Source organism: Vigna unguiculata, chromosome 5, assembly GCF_037176805.1.
Source record: "Vigna unguiculata cultivar grain cowpea cultivar isolate G323 ecotype 2 chromosome 5, ASM3717680v1, whole genome shotgun sequence".
In the NCBI taxonomy this organism is placed as follows: domain Eukaryota; kingdom Viridiplantae; phylum Streptophyta; class Magnoliopsida; order Fabales; family Fabaceae; genus Vigna; species Vigna unguiculata.
The window spans coordinates 49695075-49719902 of NC_140796.1; the positions used below are offsets into that span (position 1 = coordinate 49695075).

Genomic DNA, 24828 nt, shown 5'->3' on the forward strand with positions numbered 1-24828 from the left:
GATGTAACTATGCTCATCTCAAACCATCTATACAATATAAGTTTTAATTCATACACCCATAAACATCAACAGCAACATCAAGTCACGGTAACATAAACATAAGCTAAGGAGGAGTTAAGAACACTTACCGTGAAAATAAAACTTAATGCACTTCCGTTTTCCAATTTTACTCCTTCTCTCCCTCCTTCTGATTTCTGGTGCCCAAACCCCTCTCTGTCGTAATTCAAAAAAAAGACCCATCCTCTCATGAATCTTCCCCTTTTTATTATGTAACCCTCTGCACCTTCCAATTTTGAAATTTGGGACCAGACTGAGAGCAGATGTTGTTTCCTGCTCCTTCAGCCATCATGACCATGCCACAGACCTTTCCCAATACAAAACCATGATAGCATAGCATGCTTGGGTTTAACAAAAGAGAGGCTTTACGTTACCTTTTTCTTTCCCCTTTCCCTTCTCTCTTTTTTTTTCTTTTTTTTTTTCTTTTTTTATTTTTTTTTATTAAACTAGAATGAGAGACGTAAAACAAAAAAGGAGCTGTAATAATAGAAAGAAAAATAATGTAATAATCAAAATAATAAGCCCAAATAAACTAAAATAAAATATATAAAAAATAATAATAATAATAATAATAAAATAAATAGATAATTATTTTTCTCAAACCAAAACATATTTTTTCTTTTCTTTTCTTAATTATTTATTTATTTATTCTTCTCAATTGAACTTTAATTAATTAATTAATTAATTAATTATTTTATTTTATCATTGTTACCCGGACGAAATTGGGTGTTGACAATAGTTATAGATTATAGATGAGGAAGACAACAAAAATAATTATGATAATAAATAAATAAATATTATATGATTTGATGCGAGAAATATAAAAAAGTAAAATCCTTATTTGTTTCACAATTGAAATAAAATAAAGTTTAAATATTGAATAAATTTTTCATTCACAATTAACATAAAATAAACTAAATATTGCATAAACATTTATTGCCAACAAGGTGAAATTTACTTTAACAAAAATGCTCCGTGACTATATGATATGGGTCACATTATCAAGATCTTTAATTAGTTGTGAATTGATATTCTATCTTTTTGTGAAATCGTATTTCACACACAACAAATTAGTTAAAAAAAATCTTTTATCCATCTCAAATCACTCTAATTTCATCTTTTATCTATATATTTTAATTTAATTATCTTAACTTTCTATCTTTTGAAAAATATCTTTATATCTCTGCATCGTTAAATTTCATTATATAATAATAAGAAGAAAAATATTTACGAGATTAGCAACCTCTTATTTTAAGATTAAAATAGAAAACCAGAATCAGCGAGTAATTTCCCACTGCATCGTCAAATATCACAACGAAATCACAATGTGTTCCAAAAAGAGAAAAAGGTTTATGAGAGCTCTGTTCAAAACAAATGGAGGTTGTGGATGTAGGAACCCTAAATCCTACGAAGTACTCCAACCCTCAATTCACCAAAACACAACAAACCCTACCACTTCCGGCGACAACGACAACAACGTCTTCTCCGAAGTTCACACAAATCATGAAAACCCTAACAACGACAACATGAGAAAACCAAATTCAAAACTCATTGACACTGTTGCGGTTGAGAAGGATTCAAAGGACCCGCACAAGGATTTTCGAGAATCCATGCTTCAAATGATCTTTCAGAGACAAATCTTCACCAAAACCGATCTTCAAGACCTTCTCGAGTGCTTCCTCCGCTTGAACGCCGCCGATAACTACCAAGTTATCGTTCAAGCTTTCATGGAGATTTGTCACGAAACGTTCCCCAAGAAGAATATCAACGATGCAGACGCCAACGCTGCTTCTTTCAATAACAAAATTTGATGCATTTTTTTGTTTATAGTGTAAACCTATCATTCATCTGTCTCATGCCACAGTTCATTTAATTCGTTATTCATAAATGTTACAGTTTTTTCATATATCATGTAACTCCCGAAAATACCATAAACAGATCTCAAATTTTGATCCACAAACAAAATTTAAATTAGATTAAGATCTTTTTAGATATTTTAATTGAATTTTTCTGTTTAAATTAATTTACAAAAATAAAAATTTAAAATAATTCATTTTACTTTGAATTTATTTATTTTTTCTAATTTTCCTACGAGTTAGTATCTCATTCCATTTCTAGTTGCATTGATCAAAAGATTTAGCCTGTTAATTTACAGAACAACCAAATTTGAATTAAGTTAGTTTTATCATATATATTCAGTTTTTTTTTAATGGAAGTTATATAATTTAAGGTACACAGATAATTTTAAGAAACAAAATTGAAGAATCATATATAATGATATAGGTGTCGTAATAGAAGAGAAACATCAAATTTGACCAGTCATACCATATGCTCCTATATATTCCTGGACCACATTTTTCGTAGATCATTTCTGCGATACCAATATTAATCGTCAGCTTTAGATTGGTAGAATACTACATCATTTTTCTAATTTTAAGAAATTAAAATTATGATATTTAAATTATTTATACTTTTTAATTTTTAAATATTTTTTTTAAAATTGTTATATTTTATATTTTAAATTTTTAGATAAAGTATTCATTCGCGAAATAAACACATGACGCGAGCGGTCGGACAAACACAATAAAAAAAAAGAAAGAGAACCTTTTTTATTTTTCTATATTTTAATTTTTATGATTTTCAAATATGTTTGTTTTCCTCTTTTTTTAAAAAATAAAAATAAATAAATAAATTTATAAAAGGATGAAATTATTTAAGAAGGATAAAAGTCGGAAACAAGAAAGTAAGGGTGCGTGAGTAATTGGTGGGGTGCACAAAGCAAATACAACAACAAGCCCAAAAACAATAGACAAAGACATGGGGTGCAGGAGTGTCACATGTGGGAGGTGCATGAAGTAACAGGTGGGGTGCGTGCAGTAAATAAAGGGGTGCGCTAAGGAAACAAAAAAAGGAGGTGCAGGAATTAAAATTGGGGGTGTGCGAAAAGAAAGGAGGAGGGTGTGGTTTAGGTAAAAGAGGGGGTGTGCGTGGTAAAAGGGTTCTGCCCCTTTTTATCTTTTCAGAAAAACCCTAACAGAAGCCAAAGCTTCTTCCCCTCACATGGCAGCCTCTTCTTCTCGACACCACCACAACTCCAACCTCTGTCACTGTTCGCCTCTGTTTCTGCTTCACCGCACCACCACAACACCGTCGTAATTCAAAAAAAAGACCCATCCTCTCATGAATCTTCCCCTTTTTATTATGTAACCCTCTGCACCTTCCAATTTTGAAATTTGGGACCAGACTGAGAGCAGATGTTGTTTCCTGCTCCTTCAGCCATCATGACCATGCCACAGACCTTTCCCAATACAAAACCATGATAGCATAGCATGCTTGGGTTTAACAAAAGAGAGGCTTTACGTTACCTTTTTCTTTCCCCTTTCCCTTCTCTCTTTTTTTTTTCTTTTTTTTTTTTCTTTTTTTATTTTTTTTTATTAAACTAGAATGAGAGACGTAAAACAAAAAAGGAGCTGTAATAATAGAAAGAAAAATAATGTAATAATCAAAATAATAAGCCCAAATAAACTAAAATAAAATATATAAATAATAATAATAATAATAATAATAAAATAAATAGATAATTATTTTTCTCAAACCAAAACATATTTTTTCTTTTCTTTTCTTAATTATTTATTTATTTATTCTTCTCAATTGAACTTTAATTAATTAATTAATTAATTAATTATTTTATTTTATCATTGTTACCCGGACGAAATTGGGTGTTGACAATAGTTATAGATTATAGATGAGGAAGACAACAAAAATAATTATGATAATAAATAAATAAATATTATATGATTTGATGCGAGAAATATAAAAAAGTAAAATCCTTATTTGTTTCACAATTGAAATAAAATAAAGTTTAAATATTGAATAAATTTTTCATTCACAATTAACATAAAATAAACTAAATATTGCATAAACATTTATTGCCAACAAGGTGAAATTTACTTTAACAAAAATGCTCCGTGACTATATGATATGGGTCACATTATCAAGATCTTTAATTAGTTGTGAATTGATATTCTATCTTTTTGTGAAATCGTATTTCACACACAACAAATTAGTTAAAAAAAAATCTTTTATCCATCTCAAATCACTCTAATTTCATCTTTTATCTATATATTTTAATTTAATTATCTTAACTTTCTATCTTTTGAAAAATATCTTTATATCTCTGCATCGTTAAATTTCATTATATAATAATAAGAAGAAAAATATTTACGAGATTAGCAACCTCTTATTTTAAGATTAAAATAGAAAACCAGAATCAGCGAGTAATTTCCCACTGCATCGTCAAATATCACAACGAAATCACAATGTGTTCCAAAAAGAGAAAAAGGTTTATGAGAGCTCTGTTCAAAACAAATGGAGGTTGTGGATGTAGGAACCCTAAATCCTACGAAGTACTCCAACCCTCAATTCACCAAAACACAACAAACCCTACCACTTCCGGCGACAACGACAACAACGTCTTCTCCGAAGTTCACACAAATCATGAAAACCCTAACAACGACAACATGAGAAAACCAAATTCAAAACTCATTGACACTGTTGCGGTTGAGAAGGATTCAAAGGACCCGCACAAGGATTTTCGAGAATCCATGCTTCAAATGATCTTTCAGAGACAAATCTTCACCAAAACCGATCTTCAAGACCTTCTCGAGTGCTTCCTCCGCTTGAACGCCGCCGATAACTACCAAGTTATCGTTCAAGCTTTCATGGAGATTTGTCACGAAACGTTCCCCAAGAAGAATATCAACGATGCAGACGCCAACGCTGCTTCTTTCAATAACAAAATTTGATGCATTTTTTTGTTTATAGTGTAAACCTATCATTCATCTGTCTCATGCCACAGTTCATTTAATTCGTTATTCATAAATGTTACAGTTTTTTCATATATCATGTAACTCCCGAAAATACCATAAACAGATCTCAAATTTTGATCCACAAACAAAATTTAAATTAGATTAAGATCTTTTTAGATATTTTAATTGAATTTTTCTGTTTAAATTAATTTACAAAAATAAAAATTTAAAATAATTCATTTTACTTTGAATTTATTTATTTTTTCTAATTTTCCTACGAGTTAGTATCTCATTCCATTTCTAGTTGCATTGATCAAAAGATTTAGCCTGTTAATTTACAGAACAACCAAATTTGAATTAAGTTAGTTTTATCATATATATTCAGTTTTTTTTTAATGGAAGTTATATAATTTAAGGTACACAGATAATTTTAAGAAACAAAATTGAAGAATCATATATAATGATATAGGTGTCGTAATAGAAGAGAAACATCAAATTTGACCAGTCATACCATATGCTCCTATATATTCCTGGACCACATTTTTCGTAGATCATTTCTGCGATACCAATATTAATCGTCAGCTTTAGATTGGTAGAATACTACATCATTTTTCTAATTTTAAGAAATTAAAATTATGATATTTAAATTATTTATACTTTTTAATTTTTAAATATTTTTTTTAAAATTGTTATATTTTATATTTTAAATTTTTAGATAAAGTATTCATTCGCGAAATAAACACATGACGCGAGCGGTCGGACAAACACAATAAAAAAAAAGAAAGAGAACCTTTTTTATTTTTCTATATTTTAATTTTTATGATTTTCAAATATGTTTGTTTTCCTCTTTTTTTAAAAAATAAAAATAAATAAATAAATTTATAAAAGGATGAAATTATTTAAGAAGGATAAAAGTCGGAAACAAGAAAGTAAGGGTGCGTGAGTAATTGGTGGGGTGCACAAAGCAAATACAACAACAAGCCCAAAAACAATAGACAAAGACATGGGGTGCAGGAGTGTCACATGTGGGAGGTGCATGAAGTAACAGGTGGGGTGCGTGCAGTAAATAAAGGGGTGCGCTAAGGAAACAAAAAAAGGAGGTGCAGGAATTAAAATTGGGGGTGTGCGAAAAGAAAGGAGGAGGGTGTGGTTTAGGTAAAAGAGGGGGTGTGCGTGGTAAAAGGGTTCTGCCCCTTTTTATCTTTTCAGAAAAACCCTAACAGAAGCCAAAGCTTCTTCCCCTCACATGGCAGCCTCTTCTTCTCGACACCACCACAACTCCAACCTCTGTCACTGTTCGCCTCTGTTTCTGCTTCACCGCACCACCACAACACCGTCGTAATTCAAAAAAAAGACCCATCCTCTCATGAATCTTCCCCTTTTTATTATGTAACCCTCTGCACCTTCCAATTTTGAAATTTGGGACCAGACTGAGAGCAGATGTTGTTTCCTGCTCCTTCAGCCATCATGACCATGCCACAGACCTTTCCCAATACAAAACCATGATAGCATAGCATGCTTGGGTTTAACAAAAGAGAGGCTTTACGTTACCTTTTTCTTTCCCCTTTCCCTTCTCTCTTTTTTTTTCTTTTTTTTTTCTTTTTTTATTTTTTTTTATTAAACTAGAATGAGAGACGTAAAACAAAAAAGGAGCTGTAATAATAGAAAGAAAAATAATGTAATAATCAAAATAATAAGCCCAAATAAACTAAAATAAAATATATAAAAAAAAAAAATAATAATAATAATAAAATAAATAGATAATTATTTTTCTCAAACCAAAACATATTTTTTCTTTTCTTTTCTTAATTATTTATTTATTTATTCTTCTCAATTGAACTTTAATTAATTAATTAATTAATTAATTATTTTATTTTATCATTGTTACCCGGACGAAATTGGGTGTTGACAATAGTTATAGATTATAGATGAGGAAGACAACAAAAATAATTATGATAATAAATAAATAAATATTATATGATTTGATGCGAGAAATATAAAAAAGTAAAATCCTTATTTGTTTCACAATTGAAATAAAATAAAGTTTAAATATTGAATAAATTTTTCATTCACAATTAACATAAAATAAACTAAATATTGCATAAACATTTATTGCCAACAAGGTGAAATTTACTTTAACAAAAATGCTCCGTGACTATATGATATGGGTCACATTATCAAGATCTTTAATTAGTTGTGAATTGATATTCTATCTTTTTGTGAAATCGTATTTCACACACAACAAATTAGTTAAAAAAAAATCTTTTATCCATCTCAAATCACTCTAATTTCATCTTTTATCTATATATTTTAATTTAATTATCTTAACTTTCTATCTTTTGAAAAATATCTTTATATCTCTGCATCGTTAAATTTCATTATATAATAATAAGAAGAAAAATATTTACGAGATTAGCAACCTCTTATTTTAAGATTAAAATAGAAAACCAGAATCAGCGAGTAATTTCCCACTGCATCGTCAAATATCACAACGAAATCACAATGTGTTCCAAAAAGAGAAAAAGGTTTATGAGAGCTCTGTTCAAAACAAATGGAGGCTGTGGATGTAGGAACCCTAAATCCTACGAAGTACTCCAACCCTCAATTCACCAAAACACAACAAACCCTACCACTTCCGGCGACAACGACAACAACGTCTTCTCCGAAGTTCACACAAATCATGAAAACCCTAACAACGACAACATGAGAAAACCAAATTCAAAACTCATTGACACTGTTGCGGTTGAGAAGGATTCAAAGGACCCGCACAAGGATTTTCGAGAATCCATGCTTCAAATGATCTTTCAGAGACAAATCTTCACCAAAACCGATCTTCAAGACCTTCTCGAGTGCTTCCTCCGCTTGAACGCCGCCGATAACTACCAAGTTATCGTTCAAGCTTTCATGGAGATTTGTCACGAAACGTTCCCCAAGAAGAATATCAACGATGCAGACGCCAACGCTGCTTCTTTCAATAACAAAATTTGATGCATTTTTTTGTTTATAGTGTAAACCTATCATTCATCTGTCTCATGCCACAGTTCATTTAATTCGTTATTCATAAATGTTACAGTTTTTTCATATATCATGTAACTCCCGAAAATACCATAAACAGATCTCAAATTTTGATCCACAAACAAAATTTAAATTAGATTAAGATCTTTTTAGATATTTTAATTGAATTTTTCTGTTTAAATTAATTTACAAAAATAAAAATTTAAAATAATTCATTTTACTTTGAATTTATTTATTTTTTCTAATTTTCCTACGAGTTAGTATCTCATTCCATTTCTAGTTGCATTGATCAAAAGATTTAGCCTGTTAATTTACAGAACAACCAAATTTGAATTAAGTTAGTTTTATCATATATATTCAGTTTTTTTTTTAATGGAAGTTATATAATTTAAGGTACACAGATAATTTTAAGAAACAAAATTGAAGAATCATATATAATGATATAGGTGTCGTAATAGAAGAGAAACATCAAATTTGACCAGTCATACCATATGCTCCTATATATTCCTGGACCACATTTTTCGTAGATCATTTCTGCGATACCAATATTAATCGTCAGCTTTAGATTGGTAGAATACTACATCATTTTTCTAATTTTAAGAAATTAAAATTATGATATTTAAATTATTTATACTTTTTAATTTTTAAATATTTTTTTTAAAATTGTTATATTTTATATTTTAAATTTTTAGATAAAGTATTGATTTTTTAAAATACTGTGTCTGAATATATAATTTAACAATTTTTAACATATTTAAATATATTAAAGTTGAATTTATTTCATTTTAAATTGTTTTATTTTTAAATGTTTTGTTTGGATAAAATAATTTAAATATAATCAATTTTAATAATTACTAAATATAAAAATTGTGCATATATAAATGAATTGTTAAAAAATTAAAAATACCAAAATTACTTATTTTTTATAGTCGATATTTATTAATGTTATTTTAATTTCTTTTTGCAAAATGCTCCACGTACAATAAATAAATATAGAGCATACAAAAGATTGTATTTTTATTGATAGTGAAGGTAGTTATTTTAATATTTGATACACTCATTGGTTCTTACTATTTTTTTTTACTTAATTATGAGTTAATTAAATTTTAAGTTTGTAGTAAATATAAGCGATTTTAAATTTATTTTTATTAAAAAATTATTTTATTGAGTATTCAAAATCATTATATCTTTCAATTATATATATATATATATATATATATATATATATATATATATATATATATATATATATATATATATAATATTTGATTCTATTATCATTAAGTGAAGTTAACATGAATATTTGATTTTTAGTTTCAAACACAATATCACAATAACACGAACCCTTATTATTTTTATATAAAATGTCATTGTTTCATTTTTTAATTAAATACTGAAATAAAGATACAAAATAATGTCATTTGATAAAATTAATTAAGATTCCAAAGTTTTTTTTCTCTAATTTCATGGTAATATGCTTAAAATTGCAAAATCAAACTATCACATTACTACCTCTGTTAGTTTATTAAAAGGATTCGATTAAAAAATATAAACATTTTAGATACTTAATATAACAATTTTTTTAATGAAAAATTCAATTAAATGTTATTTCAGTTGATCAATTAAAAAATATGAAACATTTACATAATTAATATAATAAATTTGAATTTGAAGGTGGAGCGAGAAAAAAAACAAAAGAAAAAAAAATAGAAGGATACAAAATAGAAGATGAATAAGATGTTGAGACATGACACTTTTAAAGGACATTATAATAAGGCTTAAATATAAATTTGGTTTCTATTTTTGTTATTTTTATTCAATTTTGTTCCTATTTTCGTTTTGTGTTCAATTAGGTCTTTATTTTTGTCAAATTGTGGTCAATTTTGTTGTTTTCACTAACGGTGTTTAAATAGTTAAAATTTCTAACAGTACATGCCACGTGTCAGTTCCTGCTTTTTTTAATTTCTTTTTATATTTTTTTAAATTTTTTAATTTCAAAAAATTGTCCACATGTCAAGTCACAATTGTGCGACGTGTCAGTTTGTGGTTGTATTATTTCTTTTTGTTCAATTTAGTCTCGATATTCGTTATTTTTGTTCAATTCAGTTCCTATATTCGTTATTTTTGTTCAATTTAGTCCCAAATTTTGTTAAAATATAACCATTTAATTTTTAAAATTGACATTATTAATATTATTTATTTTTTAAATTCAATTTTAAATTATAATATTTAATTATAAATTGAATATAATTCTTAGATTCAATTGTTAAATAGAATATAATTATTTAAATATTATTAAAATATAATTATTAAAATTTTAAAAATATATATTAACATTTGTAAAATTCACATTTAAATTTAAAATATTTAATATTATTATTGCATTTTAGATATAAAAATCTAAAATATTTTATATTTAAATGTTAATTTTATAAATATTAGTTTACTTTTCTAAAATATTTTGAATATTTAAAATATTTTTATATATCAATTTTAAAAATATTTTAGAATATAAATATTAGAAAAAAAATTTAATAACTATATTCTTATAATATTTTAAATAATTATATTCTATTTAGCAATTAAATATAAGATTTCTATTCAATTTATAATTAAATTTAATAATTTATAATTGAATTTAAAAAATAATAATTCAAATGTCAATTTTAAAAAAATATTAATATAATTTGTATAAAATATATTAAATTTAGTGTCAATTTGAAAAAGACAAAATTGATTTATTTTAATAAAAATTGAGACTAAATTGAACAAAAATAACGAATATAAGAACTAAATTAAACAAAAAAATATACTATCACAAACTCACACGTGAAACTAGCATTGACACGTGGCACAATTGTAACTTGACACTGGACAAATTTTTTGAAAAAAAAAAATAAAACAAAAAAAAACAGGAGCTGACACGTGGCATGTACTGTTAAAAAACGTTAACTATTTATACGTGAATAGAATCAAATTGACTACAATTTAACAAAAATGAGAACTTAATTGAACATAAAACGAAAATAGAGACCAAATTGAATAAAAACAACAAAAATAGGTACCAAATGTATATTTAAGCCTTATAATAATTGAAAATGAGTAGAATAAAATGGTTGTATTTAATAAATATTGAAACTTTGACTAAAATGAATATAAAATAAAAATGAGCTTAAATATATAAGTGAAAATCAAAGTGTTAATATATATAATTAATTCTCAAAAAAGAAAAAAAAAAAAAAACAATGGAGGTTCACAACTGCCTTGAGATGAAAGAGAAAAACGAAAGAGGGACATATAATTGTTTAGGGTTTTTATTGTTTAATTTTACAAGGCTTAATAGAGTCATTTGAGTGTGTCTAGGGGTGTTTAAAAATAATGGGTTACAAGAAGAAAACATGTATCGGACTCATTTCGCCATAAATAAAAATTGTAAGACAAAAGAAAAATTAAAAATATACAAATTAATTTGTTAAGTTTATTTTATTACATATTTTCATTTAAATTGTTTATATGATTTGAAATATTTTCGTTATAATATTAATTCAAATATATTATGATAAAATATATTTAAAATTTTAAATAAATTTAATAAAATTTGATTAAAAAATTAAATTTATATATTTTTAAAATTGAAAACTAAATTAAATCAAAATTATAAAAAAAAAAATAATTTTCCTCCAGAATTAAGACATATTTAATCCTAAAAGTATGCATCATCATAATAAAACAACCCCTGTAAATGTAATGTAGGAGCTTACCTTCTTGTGCTCAGTTACGGGGCTTCACTTTTCTAGGACTCAAATACAAACAGAAAAGAATCGGAGACTAATTTTTCAAAGAATCAAATACAAACAAAAAATTATTCAGAGACTTATAACGTTCATCACTTAATTTTTTATCATATATACACTAAATAATGAATAAAAAGTTAAAGTATTAATTAAATCACAGGTTCAGAAACTGAAGTGAATTATCCTAATTTATTAAAAAAGGAAAACAAAAGTGAACCAATTCCACCCCATACTTGTTTCAAGTTCCAAGAGCCAACGCATGGCATGGAGTGCGTTTCAAGTTTCAAATTTCAATCTCTTCATCAACCCCCACGACGTAAGAGAAGATTGTTGAGTTTGGCAGTTTCCGAATCTATAATTAATTTATCCAGTAAATAAAATAAAGAATAAAATATTTATTTATATATATGGTTTTTCTTTTTCATTTTGAGTTCCTCAACTAGAGGAATACGCAAGCTCCAATCCAAACAAAACACCGGCATGTTTCTGGGGCCCACCCTCCGCGAAATAAATATCCCACATTCTCTTAAACGCATGCCACGTCAGCAAGCTATCGGACCCGGCCTGGTGACACTTTCCAACGGCCCGGTCCACGTTCAGGGTTAGTGCCAGCCGGTCCAAACCGCCATACAGGCCGTCACAGAACCGCATCATGTGCTTGATGTCATAAACATTTCCTCCGAAAAACGCTTTCAAGATTTTCAAGAAATCCTTCAACCCATGGGGCAGGCTCCGTCGGGTCAGAATCTTAACCAAATACCCGAAATCATACGCGCTATGAAACGTCACCCAACTCACCGCCTCGTTACACACCAACCCCGACGACATCATCAGTTCTGCGAAAAGACACGAGTCGATGCCTTCCGCCGCGTTGCGCCCGAAGTCGATCCCTTGACGGCGGAGGAGATCGATTGAGTCCGGCGCGTGGGAGTCACGCTCCACGTTGAAATCGCGGAAGTTAAATTCCCAGATGAAACGGTTGCTGGTCCCGAGGTGGGGCAGGTTACCGTCTGCATCGGAAAGCGTGAGACCCACCTGGATAAGGTTGAGGACATCAACGTTGGATTTGAGGAAGGCGTAGTGCTCGGAGGGTTTAAGGTGGCGGCGGGTGGTTTCTGTCGGAACCACCACTTGGGGGAGGTAAATAACTCCGGGGAATTCAGTATCCATGGAAACAAAAGGGTAATCGTCGATTACGCCGCGAAGGATCTGAAACTCCGCTTCAAGGTTGGAGGCCCAGACCGCACGGATCAGGATCCGATTGGGTTGGGAATGGGAAGAGTCTTGGTCGACCACACCCATCTGGAATCGCTTCTGCAACAAGACGAGGAAAAGAAGGAAGAACCAACACAAGGGTTTTTTTGTTTGCGGTGAAATCATGAAGAGGAAGTTTTATATCCAAGAAAAAGTGGATGGTGATGGTGGCTGGCCGATGTTGCTTCAGAAGTGGGGAACGTGACAGTGAGTGTGTGTGTGTGAAACGGTGAACGATGAACTGTGGGGAAGTGGTGAATGTGGTGGTGTGTGTATATATATATATACATACAATATATAGATATAGATTGGTGTTATGTGAAGAACTGTTACATTGAAGTTCAAAGCGTTCAGAAAATTTGAGTCATCCACCTAATACTATGTGCCATTGCTGGCACCATTGAACCACCTGGTCCATATACTCCATATTCTAATCCTATTCCTGTTCCACTTTTTTTTCTTTTTTTTTTCCTAAAACATTATATGTGTCACTTACAGTGATTCTCCTTCAACTTTTTTGGTAAATCTCATCAACTGCTTTCAGATCATGGTGAAAGTTCTGACATGGATGGAATGATTTTTTAGAAATTGCATGATATTGTTATGTATTTTTAGAAATTCAAATGGTGTTACCTTAAATGCCTTTTAAGTGATTAAAAGTAAAAGAACTTTTATAGAAAAATAATATTGATACGTCTGAATCTTAATTGCTAAGGTTTTATGATTATGTTACAAATATAATTTGTAATAAATAAAACTTTTAAGTATACAAGTTATTTTTTATATTTATAATATAAAATTATTTTACATCATTTATATTTTTCATAAATTACTAAAATGTAATTTAGAGATGGGAATTGTACCCTCCAATGACTAAGTGATTGTGTATTTTTGTGATTCCAATGGCAAACCATAAATTGTTTCCTAGAAAAGAAGAACCAGTTGCTTTAATGGATTTTTTTCTTTATCACTTTGAGATACACGACAATATATATAACACACTGATACTTTAATACTTTAATTTAAGTGATGTTTTTGTGTCTTATACTTTAAAATATTTTATCGATATTTATCAATGAAATATCTAATTTATGAAATTGTAATAAATTATAAGAAAATATTTGAATAATCACAAATTTTAGTGACAAAAAAAAAATAGTCATTATAATAATTAATTTAGGTACCAATTTATAAAGCAAACACTATTGGCAACCGAAATAGTTCAAAAAATTATAATTGATCTCTAAATTAATAACTAAAATAGTTTATATTCTAAATTGGTCACTAACATCAACTACTAATATTTTGGCTGCTAAAATAATTGGTCTCTAATTAAGAAACTGGTCCCTAACATTTTTTTTTTACTTTTACTAAAATTAGTCAATATTTAAGAGTTTTCTTGTAGTGATACTTTTGTGATGACAATAATTTATATTTTTTATGTTGAAGACTTTAGTACATATGATCTTAATTTAGATTCACACAAATAATCATATATTTATTAATTTATTATGTTTTTAAGAATTGTTGTATACTTTAAATATTCATATATCACGTATCGTATCTTATTATTTACAAAATAAATGTATTTACAACACCAATGAGACTGAGCCTAACCATATAAGGCACTAACACTACTCTCAACCCAAAACCTTAAGGCAATGGATTTATGGGTCATTATTCTTATATAGTGCTCTACTTTCTCATTTCTGGTCAATGTGGGACTTTAGACTCACTTGGATTCCTAACAATCTCCCTCTCAAGGGTGAGTCCCTTCAACCACATTGGTACACTCCTCCTCCAGCGGAAGCATTCCCAACCACGAGTACTCCTTTTCTGCCCTTTTTTGTACCGTCGTTCTTTCTTAACAGGACACGCTTTACTTAAGACTCTTGCCAGGAAGATTTTCGATACTAGGACCATACTGCACTCGTTTGAGCCGATTTTAATCATCGACTCTGATACCACTTGTTAGGTTTACAAAGGGGTTTCACTGGGGAGATACAACACCAATGAGACCTGAGCCCAACCATATAGGGCACTGACACCACTCTCAACCCAAAACCTTAAGGCAATGGGTTTATGGGTCTTTATTCTTATATAGTGCTATACTTTCTCATTTTTAGCCAATGTGGGACTTTAGACTCACACTTAGATTCCTAACAATCTCTCCCTTAAGGGTGAGTCCCTTCAACCACATTGGTACACTCCTCCTCCAACGGAAGCATTCCCAACCACGAGTACTACTTTTCTGCCCTTTTATGTACCACCGTTCTTTCTTAACGGGACACGTTTTACTTGAGACCCTTGCTAGGAAGGCTTTCGATACTAGGACCATATTGCACTCGTCTAATTCGATTTTAACAATCGGCTCTGATACCACTTGTTAGGTTTATAAGGAGGGGTTTCACTAGGGAGATACAACACCAATGAGACCTGAGCCCAACCATATAGGGCACTGACACCACTCTCAACCATGAGTACTCATTTTCTTGTCAATGTGGGACTTAGACTCACACTTGAAATCTTTGTGCCACAACCAAAAGGTTTTAAAGTACAAGGCAAAGAGAATCTTGTATGCAAGCTTCAAAAAAGTTTGTATGGATTGAAACAAGCACCGAGACAATGGTACGGGAAGTTTAATGAGTTTATGAGAAACTCAGGATTTCACAAATGTGAAGAAAATCATTGTTGTTACGTGAAGAAATATATTAACAGCTATATCATTCTTGCCTTGTATGTTGACGACATGTTGATTGTTGGTGCTAATATAGCAGAAATCGACAGGTTGATGAAACAATTGTCAAAAAATTTTGAAATGAAGGATCTTGGTTCAGCCAAGCAAATTCTTGGTATGAGAATCTCCAGGGATAGATTGAAGGTATTCTGAACTTATCTCAGGAAAAATATATAGAAAAATTGCTTAGCAGGTTCAATGTTAGAAATGCTAAAACTAGGAACACACCTTTGGGAACTCACTTAAGGTTCTCAAAAAGGCAATCTTCTCAAACAGAGGAAGAAGAAAGTCACATGTCTAAAGTGCCATATGCATCTGCAGTAGGGAGCTTGATGTATGCTATGGTTTGCACCAGACCTGACATAGCACATGCAATGGAAGTTGTGAGCAGGTTTATATCCAATCCCGAAAAAAAGCATTGGGAAGGCGTGAAGTGGATATTGAGATATTTGAAGGACACTTCAAAGATGCATTTATCTTTTAGAAGAATTAATCTCACTTTACAGGGGTTTTCTGATGCAGATTTGGGAGGTGATTTGGATGGTAGAAAGAGCACATGTTACATTTTTACGTTGGGTGGCACAACTATCAGTTGGAAGTCCAAATTTCAAGGAAGAGTCTCCCTTTCAACCACTGAAGCTGAGTATGTAGCTATCTCAGAAGCAGCAAAAGAGATGATATGGTTGAAGAATCTTCTAAAAGAATTAGGAAAAGGGCAAGATGAATCTCCATTGTTCAATGACAGTCAAAGTGCCATTTGTCTTGCTAAAGATCCAATTCTTCACTCTAGATGCAAACACATTGAATTGAAGTATCATTTTATCAGAAATTTGATAAATGATGGAGACTTGTTTTTGTTGAAGATTCCAGGTGCAGAGAATCCAACTGATATGTTGACCAAGACTGTCACAACAACTAAGTTGAGGTTTTGCATTGCCTCAACTGACGTTTGAGAAAATTGATGATGAAGGCACTACACTAGGTGGTAATGTAAATCAAACCCCAAGTGAGAGAATTGTTAGTATTATGGTGCTTCATTTACTCTCACATTACTTAGAATTGTGAGATGTGATTCTCTATTTTACTATATAAGAGACCCTATGTAAAGCTTTGAGATATACCATAAATAAACATACTTCCTATGTAGTCGTGGACGTAGACATACACATTGTATGCCGAACCACGTTAAATTATTTGTGTCTATTTTTTTTTCTCCTTTATTCTTTCTTTTATTGTCTTGTTCCTAACATCGGATACATGTTGTATCTGATATACATACCGTATTCACAGGGGCGGAACTAGCATAGGACAGGGGGAGCCACGGCTCCCCCATTTTTTTTTGAATTTTTTTTATATATATTTATATATTTTTTAAAATAATATTATATATTATTTATATTAAAATTATATTATGGAAAATTATAATAAAAGATAAAATAAAATAAATTAATAGAGACATTAATTTATAAAAGAGATTAGGATTTTTTTTCTGACTATAAGATCTTTCCACCGTGTAAATTATCATAAAAGTGTATGAAGAGAGATAAATACAAATAGATAGGTTGGAAACACATAGATTGAGATTCATGTATACATTCTTGCATGATCTCTCACAAATCAATGTTAGTATCTTATTATGATGTATGTATGTTAGTTTATGATTCTTGTTAGGATGTTTCTTCCAAATTAAGTTTATCCCAAATTAATATAAACCCTAATTATAATTTTAGGGATTCTTTTATGAAATTGGTATGAACCCTAATTATAATTTTTCTTAAATTATTATAATCCTTAATTATGAAATTTAGGAATTTTGTATTTTTCGCTACCTATGATAATTTTTTTTTTAAGTTTTGAATTTATACAATATAGCTTATTTAATTAAAGTAGTATGAGTTTTGTTATGTTTTGCATTGTGATAATTGTGATTTGTGAATATAAAATTTATTTTTTTTAAATAGGTAAGAGGTGATAAATTTATATTAGAAAGATTATGATAAAAAGTAAAAAAAATTGATTCCTTTTTTTCAAAGAGAAAGGTTTGTGATGAAGATGAAAAAGAAATGCATTTACCTTAACTAAACTTGAGAAATTTAATAAGAACCAAGAATTTAAGACAATATAAAACAAATATCTAAAGTTCTTAGACTTACATATAATGAATTTAACAATTCATTATAACGTGATCTGGAAAAACGACATCAAATTTGACAATACCACCAAATCAAATTGATGAGATAAGAATGACTTGTCTAAAATGGTATTCATGAATTGGTATCATGATATAATAGCGAATGATAGTAATATTTTTTTTGAATTCTACTATTAAGTGTGTTTGTTTTAAGAAGAGGAAATGAAGAGAAAAAATGAATAGTTTTTCTTCTAAAGAAAAATTATATATAACAAATCTAATTTGGCCCCCTACAATTTTAGTCCAAGTTCCGCCACTGCGTATTCATACATCATAAACAACAATCAATTCAAAATATTAAAAAAAATAGCATATTTGAAAACACAACAAAAATAATAAAAGAAATTCAAAAGATCTGATCTCAGTGTTTCAATATCATCACAGTTATAGTTTTTTTTTTTCAAAATAATATTATATGTGATATCGGGAAATGAGGATTCTTTTGGTTCTGTACTTTTAGCATCGATCTTTCCACATTCACACTATTTTCGCACATCCTTTCTTTCCATTCCTAGAAATAGGAACTAAAATTCATTAAGTGTGAGGTTTTTTTATGTCACTCAATTTTTTTATTATTTTTCAATGTAAGATTTTTAATTTAATAGTTTTTTTAAATTATCTTTTTTTTCCTTATTTCATTTAGAAAAATATAACCTTTTAAACAAATACCACATCACAAACTATAAATATTTTAAGGAATTACTAAGACCAATAAATTCGTTTACTAAAAATTGAAAAAGATAAGCAACATAAAATATTACAATACTCAGTATAGTGAGTATTACATTCTAACAATAAATTATATCAATATCTTCTTTGTAAATATCTCTTGTGAAATAAAATTTCACATCAATATGTTTATTTCTTTCATATCAAACTGAATTGTTATTTTAACAATTTGATTGTTGAGTTATTGTCACAAAATTTTATGGTAGCCTTGATTTGTTTGAATTGGAGCTCTTTAAGAATTTTCTTTGACAATATGACTCGGTGAATATCAATTGTAACTACAACAATTTAAAGTTTAGTTTTGAATGGATTAGTAATAAGTTGCTTTATAGAAGATCATAAAATAATGCTGGTTACCAAAAAAATAAAAATAAAAAACTAACTATTATTCTTTTCTATCATATATATATATCGGTGAGTAATAATTATTTGTAAGATCAAATCATTTTTTTCCTACTTGTAAAAGACTTGAAAGTAATAGATTTCTTGTAAATAATAAATAATTCTTTTGAAAAATAACAATTATAAATCCTTGTGATTTTTTATGTACATGTAAATCAAATAAACGGTATATATTATATCTTACCTAACTGTAGTAAAATACATTAGACCATCAATAATTTATTTGAAATATGTTAATGTTCCGGTATACTTCTCATTTCACTTACGAGTGAAAGTTAATTGCAGTTTAAACATTTTTTTTCTTTCTCAATTCTTTTAAGTATTTTTTAAATATAAAATTGTGACAAATTTCACGCTCTACGTTGCATTAAAGTATATAATATCTCGAAAACACCTTTTTAAAACACCTTTTTTAAAGATTATTTATCTTAACAACATTAATTTACTTTTTTTAGTTACTATTAATGTTATTTTTTATCATAGTAGTTATTTATCAACGTGAATGAAATTATTTTGTTTTAACATATGGAAGTCATTTTATATCTATATAAACGATGCCTATATCTTGATTTACATTAAACTTATGACAAAAGTATAAGTATTTAAATTAAATGCTTAAAGTAAGAGGATTAGAAAATTAGAAAGATGCATGGAATATACATTGGTGATTATATAGCCACAATATTAAAAAGTTTATAAAAATAATAATTAAACATTAAGAAAAAGTAAACCAAAACGAAATAAGAAACTTCAATTATAATTATCACACTTGTATTCCCTTTAATTTATTAGACAATATAATAGCTTGTTTTCCAAAAGTTAACAACTTTATAAAAAAAAAAACCATTAAGCAATAAAATAAGACAATAACTAAATTAATTTAAATTAAATTAAATTTAGTTATAAAATTTAATAGTATTAAGGACATTTTTTTTTTCAGTTTATAAACAAAAATAATCTTTTAACATCTCATCAGTCATATGAGAACTCACTTTTAAAAATAAAATAGTCATTGGAAAACTAAAATTTTGTATTTATAAATTGAATGAAAGACAAAATAATATATATAAGATGAGTATAAACACTACACGACAATATTTCATTAACAATAAATTTTACTGACAAAAAATTGACCAATTTAAATATTAATGTACAAAATAAAAAATTATTACTTACTAAAATATCAATATTATAAATAAAAAATATAATTAGTGATTAAACTCAAAAGACACATTATTCGAAGAAAATGTTAAAATCCTTTTGAGGGAGGGAATGTTTGTTTAAAGAGAAGAATGACAAGTTAAATACAAAATTGTATTAATTTCAATGAATTAATAGTATAAATGGAAAAGAAATTTTCAAAATTACACCTTCAAATTCAATAAAATTTCCAACTATATAAACATTATAATTTTTAGATTTCGTTTAATATTTTAGATGAATTTTGTATATAAGGTGAAAAAGTAGAAATTGAACTAACTTATGCTTCGTTCCTATACTTATTTTCCACGTTTTACTCATTCAAATGATATGAAATTTGATTTTATTGAAAAAAAATATACACCAATTTTCAAATTAGGTTCTGAAATCACTAAAATTTTGAAATGAAGAAATTATAAATTTTCCAAGTTAAAAAATCTATTATGTTAAAGCTTTAAACGAAATCACTCAATTTTATTAAGCTCTTATTTTGTATAAATTGACAAAAGGTTTTCTAAAAATAATTAAATGTTAAAAAATATATCTAGTTAGCTTTCTAGCTAGCCATGTATAAGTTATAATAACTTTTCGATTTCATTTTACATTTCAAATGAATATTTTTAAGATAATAATAACAATACTAATTTAAAAATCACAAGTTAATAATAAAGCAAAATATTAAACGAAAATAAGGAAGACATTGAAAATAAACAACTTCACCTTTTCCCCTGAATCTTTCAACAAGAAAAAAACTTATTAATCCAATAACGTTTAATGGAGTATCAGCAGTAAGGTATTCTTTCTCTTCTATCAATGTTTGAACAATTTAACATTATGTGATATACTTATAAAAAAAAGTTAAATATATTTTTCATCGATCTCTTAACTTTAAGTGAAAATTGGAATTAGTTCTTTTTTGAAATTTAATTTAGTTTAGTCCTCCAACAAACACGTTTCAAGACCGTTTATGGGCTAACATTGAAGCGGAGATGTGTAAAACGGTATGAACAACTCAAATACTACGATGAAACACATTTAAAATATTAAATAAATTTAACAAAATTTGGTTAAAATAACTAAATCCAAACATTTCTAAAATTGGAGGACTATATTGGGTCAAAGTTTCAAAAAGAGACTAATTTCAATTTTCACTAAAAGTTAAAGCACCAAAAACATATTTAACCCAATAATTTAGTTATGATAATTGTTTTTTACATATTTATTTTTTCTGCATTTTTTCTTTAAACTAACGAAAACATTAGATTCTATTTACTTATTGAAAAGAGTTGGAGGAAATTTGTTAACACTAGTTTTCTCCATGCCTAAAATTAGAATCGAATGATATGAAAATACAGTGAACCCATCCCATGATAAATACATTGAACCAGGCTCGTAAAAAAACCCATAACAACCGACAAATATTTGGCTGCTAAAAGAAAACAAATTTAGAAAAAACCAAAAACTAACCAATGTGCTAAACTATGAAATGTGTTAGGTTGTTTTATAAACAGACTACAGTTGTTCGTTTTCTTCATATTTTTTAAATTAAAATGTATCTATATATTGTATTAGGAAGATAAGTGCATTACATAATTTATTATTATTATTATTATTATTATTATTATTATTATACAATATTAAATTTTCAGGAAAAAAAATAGAGAATTCAAATTAAAACTTACTTATTTTAAAAATATTAAAAAGATATTCAAACCTTAAAAATAATTAATGATAAAAAGCCTTTTAGAAATTAAAGGTAACAATAATTTACCAATATTATCTTATTTTATAATAGTTTTTATTAAAAAAAAAAACTATTATTACAAAGTTATTAGAATTAAATCAAACAAATACGTATCGATGTCAATAGAAAACATTCATTATTCTTGCTTTTGGCTTGTGAAGTAATTGTTGTAGGTCCGAAGATTCACATCGATAAGAACAATTTACAAGTTATTTTTAAAATTTAAAATTTATTTTTTAATATAATATTAAAGTTTATTCTAACAAATTATTATTTGTTAAATTTACTGTTTTACCTATTATTAGTATTAACTATTTATTAATATCTAATATTGTAATCGAGATATATTTATTTTGTTGTTGTAAAGGTATGTGTAGAGATGTCTTGAAATGTTACATTGACTTATATTAAACAAACTTACATTAAAAGTGGATGTAAGTTTGATGAGGACTTAAAATTTATTTTTTAACAAATATTTTTGAAATTTTACATATGATTTAAGAGTAAAAGTGAAAATAATTTAAAAAGCACATTTATTATTTAATTCTCCAAAACTTATTTTCAAAATAAACTGAAATTATAAATCGAATGCAAATTTCATTTTACTCTCTAAAATTTAAGTGTTTATTTGGGGAACTTAATAGAAGTGGTGATAGTCTCGGTTTCCAAACTTTATCGTTAAATCTACTATTTTCTAATGAAAAAAAAAAGTTTATTGATAATTAAGAAATATATAATTATTTTATATAATTTATTTACCTAAAAAGTAAAACAGAAAAAGATCGTCCACTCTTTTTTTTTTTATGGACGAAAGTGAACTTGAAATTGTATCTGAGAGTAAAGAAAAAGAGATATAAAATTTATTGATGAAACGACAAGGATTGCATGAGGTTGTTTGTAAATCACACAAAGTAGTTGAGAGAATTAAAATGTGGGATTAAATTGGAATCTAACAGTAGCAGTTATATAGTTATTTCTACATTGTACGGAACAAAGATGAGGCATGCGCATGCTGTGCTGTCGCAAGGATAAGTGGGCCGTTTCTTCATAAATACCCCAAACAGCTTCCGCAGCCCATATATGGTCAATAAATATATACAACCATACTTTCCCACTCAATTTTTATTTTTGCTTTTTTAATCATTTATATGTTCTAACAATACATAAATGGACGACCTTTTTTTTACTAGTAGTAAAAAATATATTTTATTTATTTTGTATGATCTAAATTGATTTCTTCTATCCATTTTCATACTCTTAACATAGTTTGTTTCGCATAATTTAGTGTGTGATGAGTTATATTTTATGCCATATGAGTTATGGTCACAAACATACTGAGATTGTAGTTTTATATGGTTATATAACATTAGTCTTACACATATAACACATTTGACACCACTTTTACCCCAAAACCTTACAACGATGTTATGAGTCTTTATTCTTATATAGTGTTTAACTTTGTCTATTCTATCCAATGTGAGATTTTGACTCACACTTCGACTATTCTCAACCGTGTGAAAAGATAAAAGGGATATTATACTATAGTTTAACCACCACTTTGCTTCTAAGGATGTGCAGAAATGAGAGCATGTGTGTCATGGTTTCCTTCTTCATCCTCATACATTGAAAAGAGAAGAAGGCCTCAAGAAGAAGAAAAAGAAGAAAGAAAAGTTGGTATGAAAATCCACGTTTTTACTCTTTAGAATTTCAGGTGTTGTCTCTACTCAAATATTATAATTAAGATGAATATGGATAATCGATTATTTAGCTTCAAATATAATATGATATTATTACAATAATCTCGATAATTAATTATTTATAATTTATAATTTATAATTATTAAATGCACACTTATTATATACTGTATGTTTGAAAGATATATAGTTTATTTGAAAGATCTGTGAGAAAAGTTGTAAGTTTAACTATTTTACTAATAAGTACTGCAGATTAATATTTGTCGATTAAAAATATAAGATATTATTACGTTCACATAAGAAATTATGTTGAAAACACAAACACCAACTATGAACAATTCAAAAGTTTGCTATATTTTTAGATTTTTCAAATTGATTTAAACAAGGTTTGGTCTATAGAGGAAATCATTTCCATCCATTTAAATATTAACAATTGTGTTAACGAAATAAACTTCAGCTAGAAAATGAGGAGTGATTTTTTAAAGTATAATTATTTGTGTTAACCGAGACAAATTTCAGCTAAAAAACGAGGATTAATTTTTTACAGTATTATAAAATGTAACTAAAAAATAATCTCAATAGATATATATTCACCCAAATAAATTACACTACAAGATAATTATTAATAACAAATAATTTAGAGATAAAAGTAATTATTTATTATATTAATTAAGTTAGATACTATTTTTATAAACTAAAAATTACTTATATATTAAATAATTTTTATTATTAATAAAAAATTATTATTGATTTGAGCATCAAAGTTTAACTTAATTTCTAGTCGGCAATCAAAATTTTAGCTATTAATTATTGTTAGTCTCTATTATTAATTAGAAATTAATTAAGAATATAAAAGAGTAAATAATTAAAATTAATTATAAATTTTTATTAATAATAAAAATTATTTTATAGACTAAGAATTTTTAATTTGTAAAATATTATCTAACTTAATCAATATAATATCTAATTATTTTTCATATTTAAATTATTTTTTATTTAATAATTTCCTTATAGTTAAAAAAAGGACTAATCAAATATTTAAATACAAAATTATGAACTAGTTATGTCAGCAATTAATTTCACCGACAACTCTCACTCCTTGTGACCTTTGGAAGCTACCATGACCAAATCTTTTAATATGAACAACGATCCCTATGATAAACCAGAACCGGTGATGAACGGAGCACAATAACGGTGAGTGGA

At 27.6% G+C, this 24828-nt stretch overlaps 4 protein-coding genes across 4 annotated transcripts; 3 read left to right on the forward strand and 1 right to left on the reverse strand.

The window, feature by feature from the left end:
- The first annotated feature begins 1382 nt into the window (after positions 1 to 1382).
- Positions 1383 to 1868, forward strand: LOC114184744 (uncharacterized). The gene has a single exon (XM_028072055.1). The coding sequence runs from the start codon at positions 1383 to 1385 to the stop codon at positions 1866 to 1868; it is 486 nt and encodes a 161-aa protein (XP_027927856.1).
- A 2508-nt stretch (positions 1869 to 4376) lies between these two features.
- On the forward strand, positions 4377 to 4862 carry LOC114184743 (uncharacterized). Its single transcript, XM_028072054.1, has one exon. It carries the CDS (start codon positions 4377 to 4379, stop codon positions 4860 to 4862), a length of 486 nt encoding a protein of 161 aa, XP_027927855.1.
- A 2505-nt stretch (positions 4863 to 7367) lies between these two features.
- On the forward strand, positions 7368 to 7853 carry LOC114184746 (uncharacterized). The gene has a single exon (XM_028072057.1). The coding sequence runs from the start codon at positions 7368 to 7370 to the stop codon at positions 7851 to 7853; it is 486 nt and encodes a 161-aa protein (XP_027927858.1).
- A 4196-nt stretch (positions 7854 to 12049) lies between these two features.
- On the reverse strand, positions 12050 to 13384 carry LOC114183981 (putative CCR4-associated factor 1 homolog 11). The gene has a single exon (XM_028071201.2). The coding sequence runs from the start codon at positions 13052 to 13054 to the stop codon at positions 12110 to 12112; it is 945 nt and encodes a 314-aa protein (XP_027927002.1). The 5' UTR covers positions 13055 to 13384; the 3' UTR covers positions 12050 to 12109.
- Between the last annotated feature and the right edge of the window lie 11444 nt (positions 13385 to 24828).

Coding starts and splice junctions, on each gene's coding strand:
- LOC114184744 (XM_028072055.1), top strand. CDS start 1,383: ATGTGTTCCAAAAAGAGAAAAAGGTTTATGAGAGCTCTGTTCAAAACA.
- LOC114184743 (XM_028072054.1), top strand. CDS start 4,377: ATGTGTTCCAAAAAGAGAAAAAGGTTTATGAGAGCTCTGTTCAAAACA.
- LOC114183981 (XM_028071201.2), bottom strand. CDS start 13,054: ATGATTTCACCGCAAACAAAAAAACCCTTGTGTTGGTTCTTCCTTCTT.
- LOC114184746 (XM_028072057.1), top strand. CDS start 7,368: ATGTGTTCCAAAAAGAGAAAAAGGTTTATGAGAGCTCTGTTCAAAACA.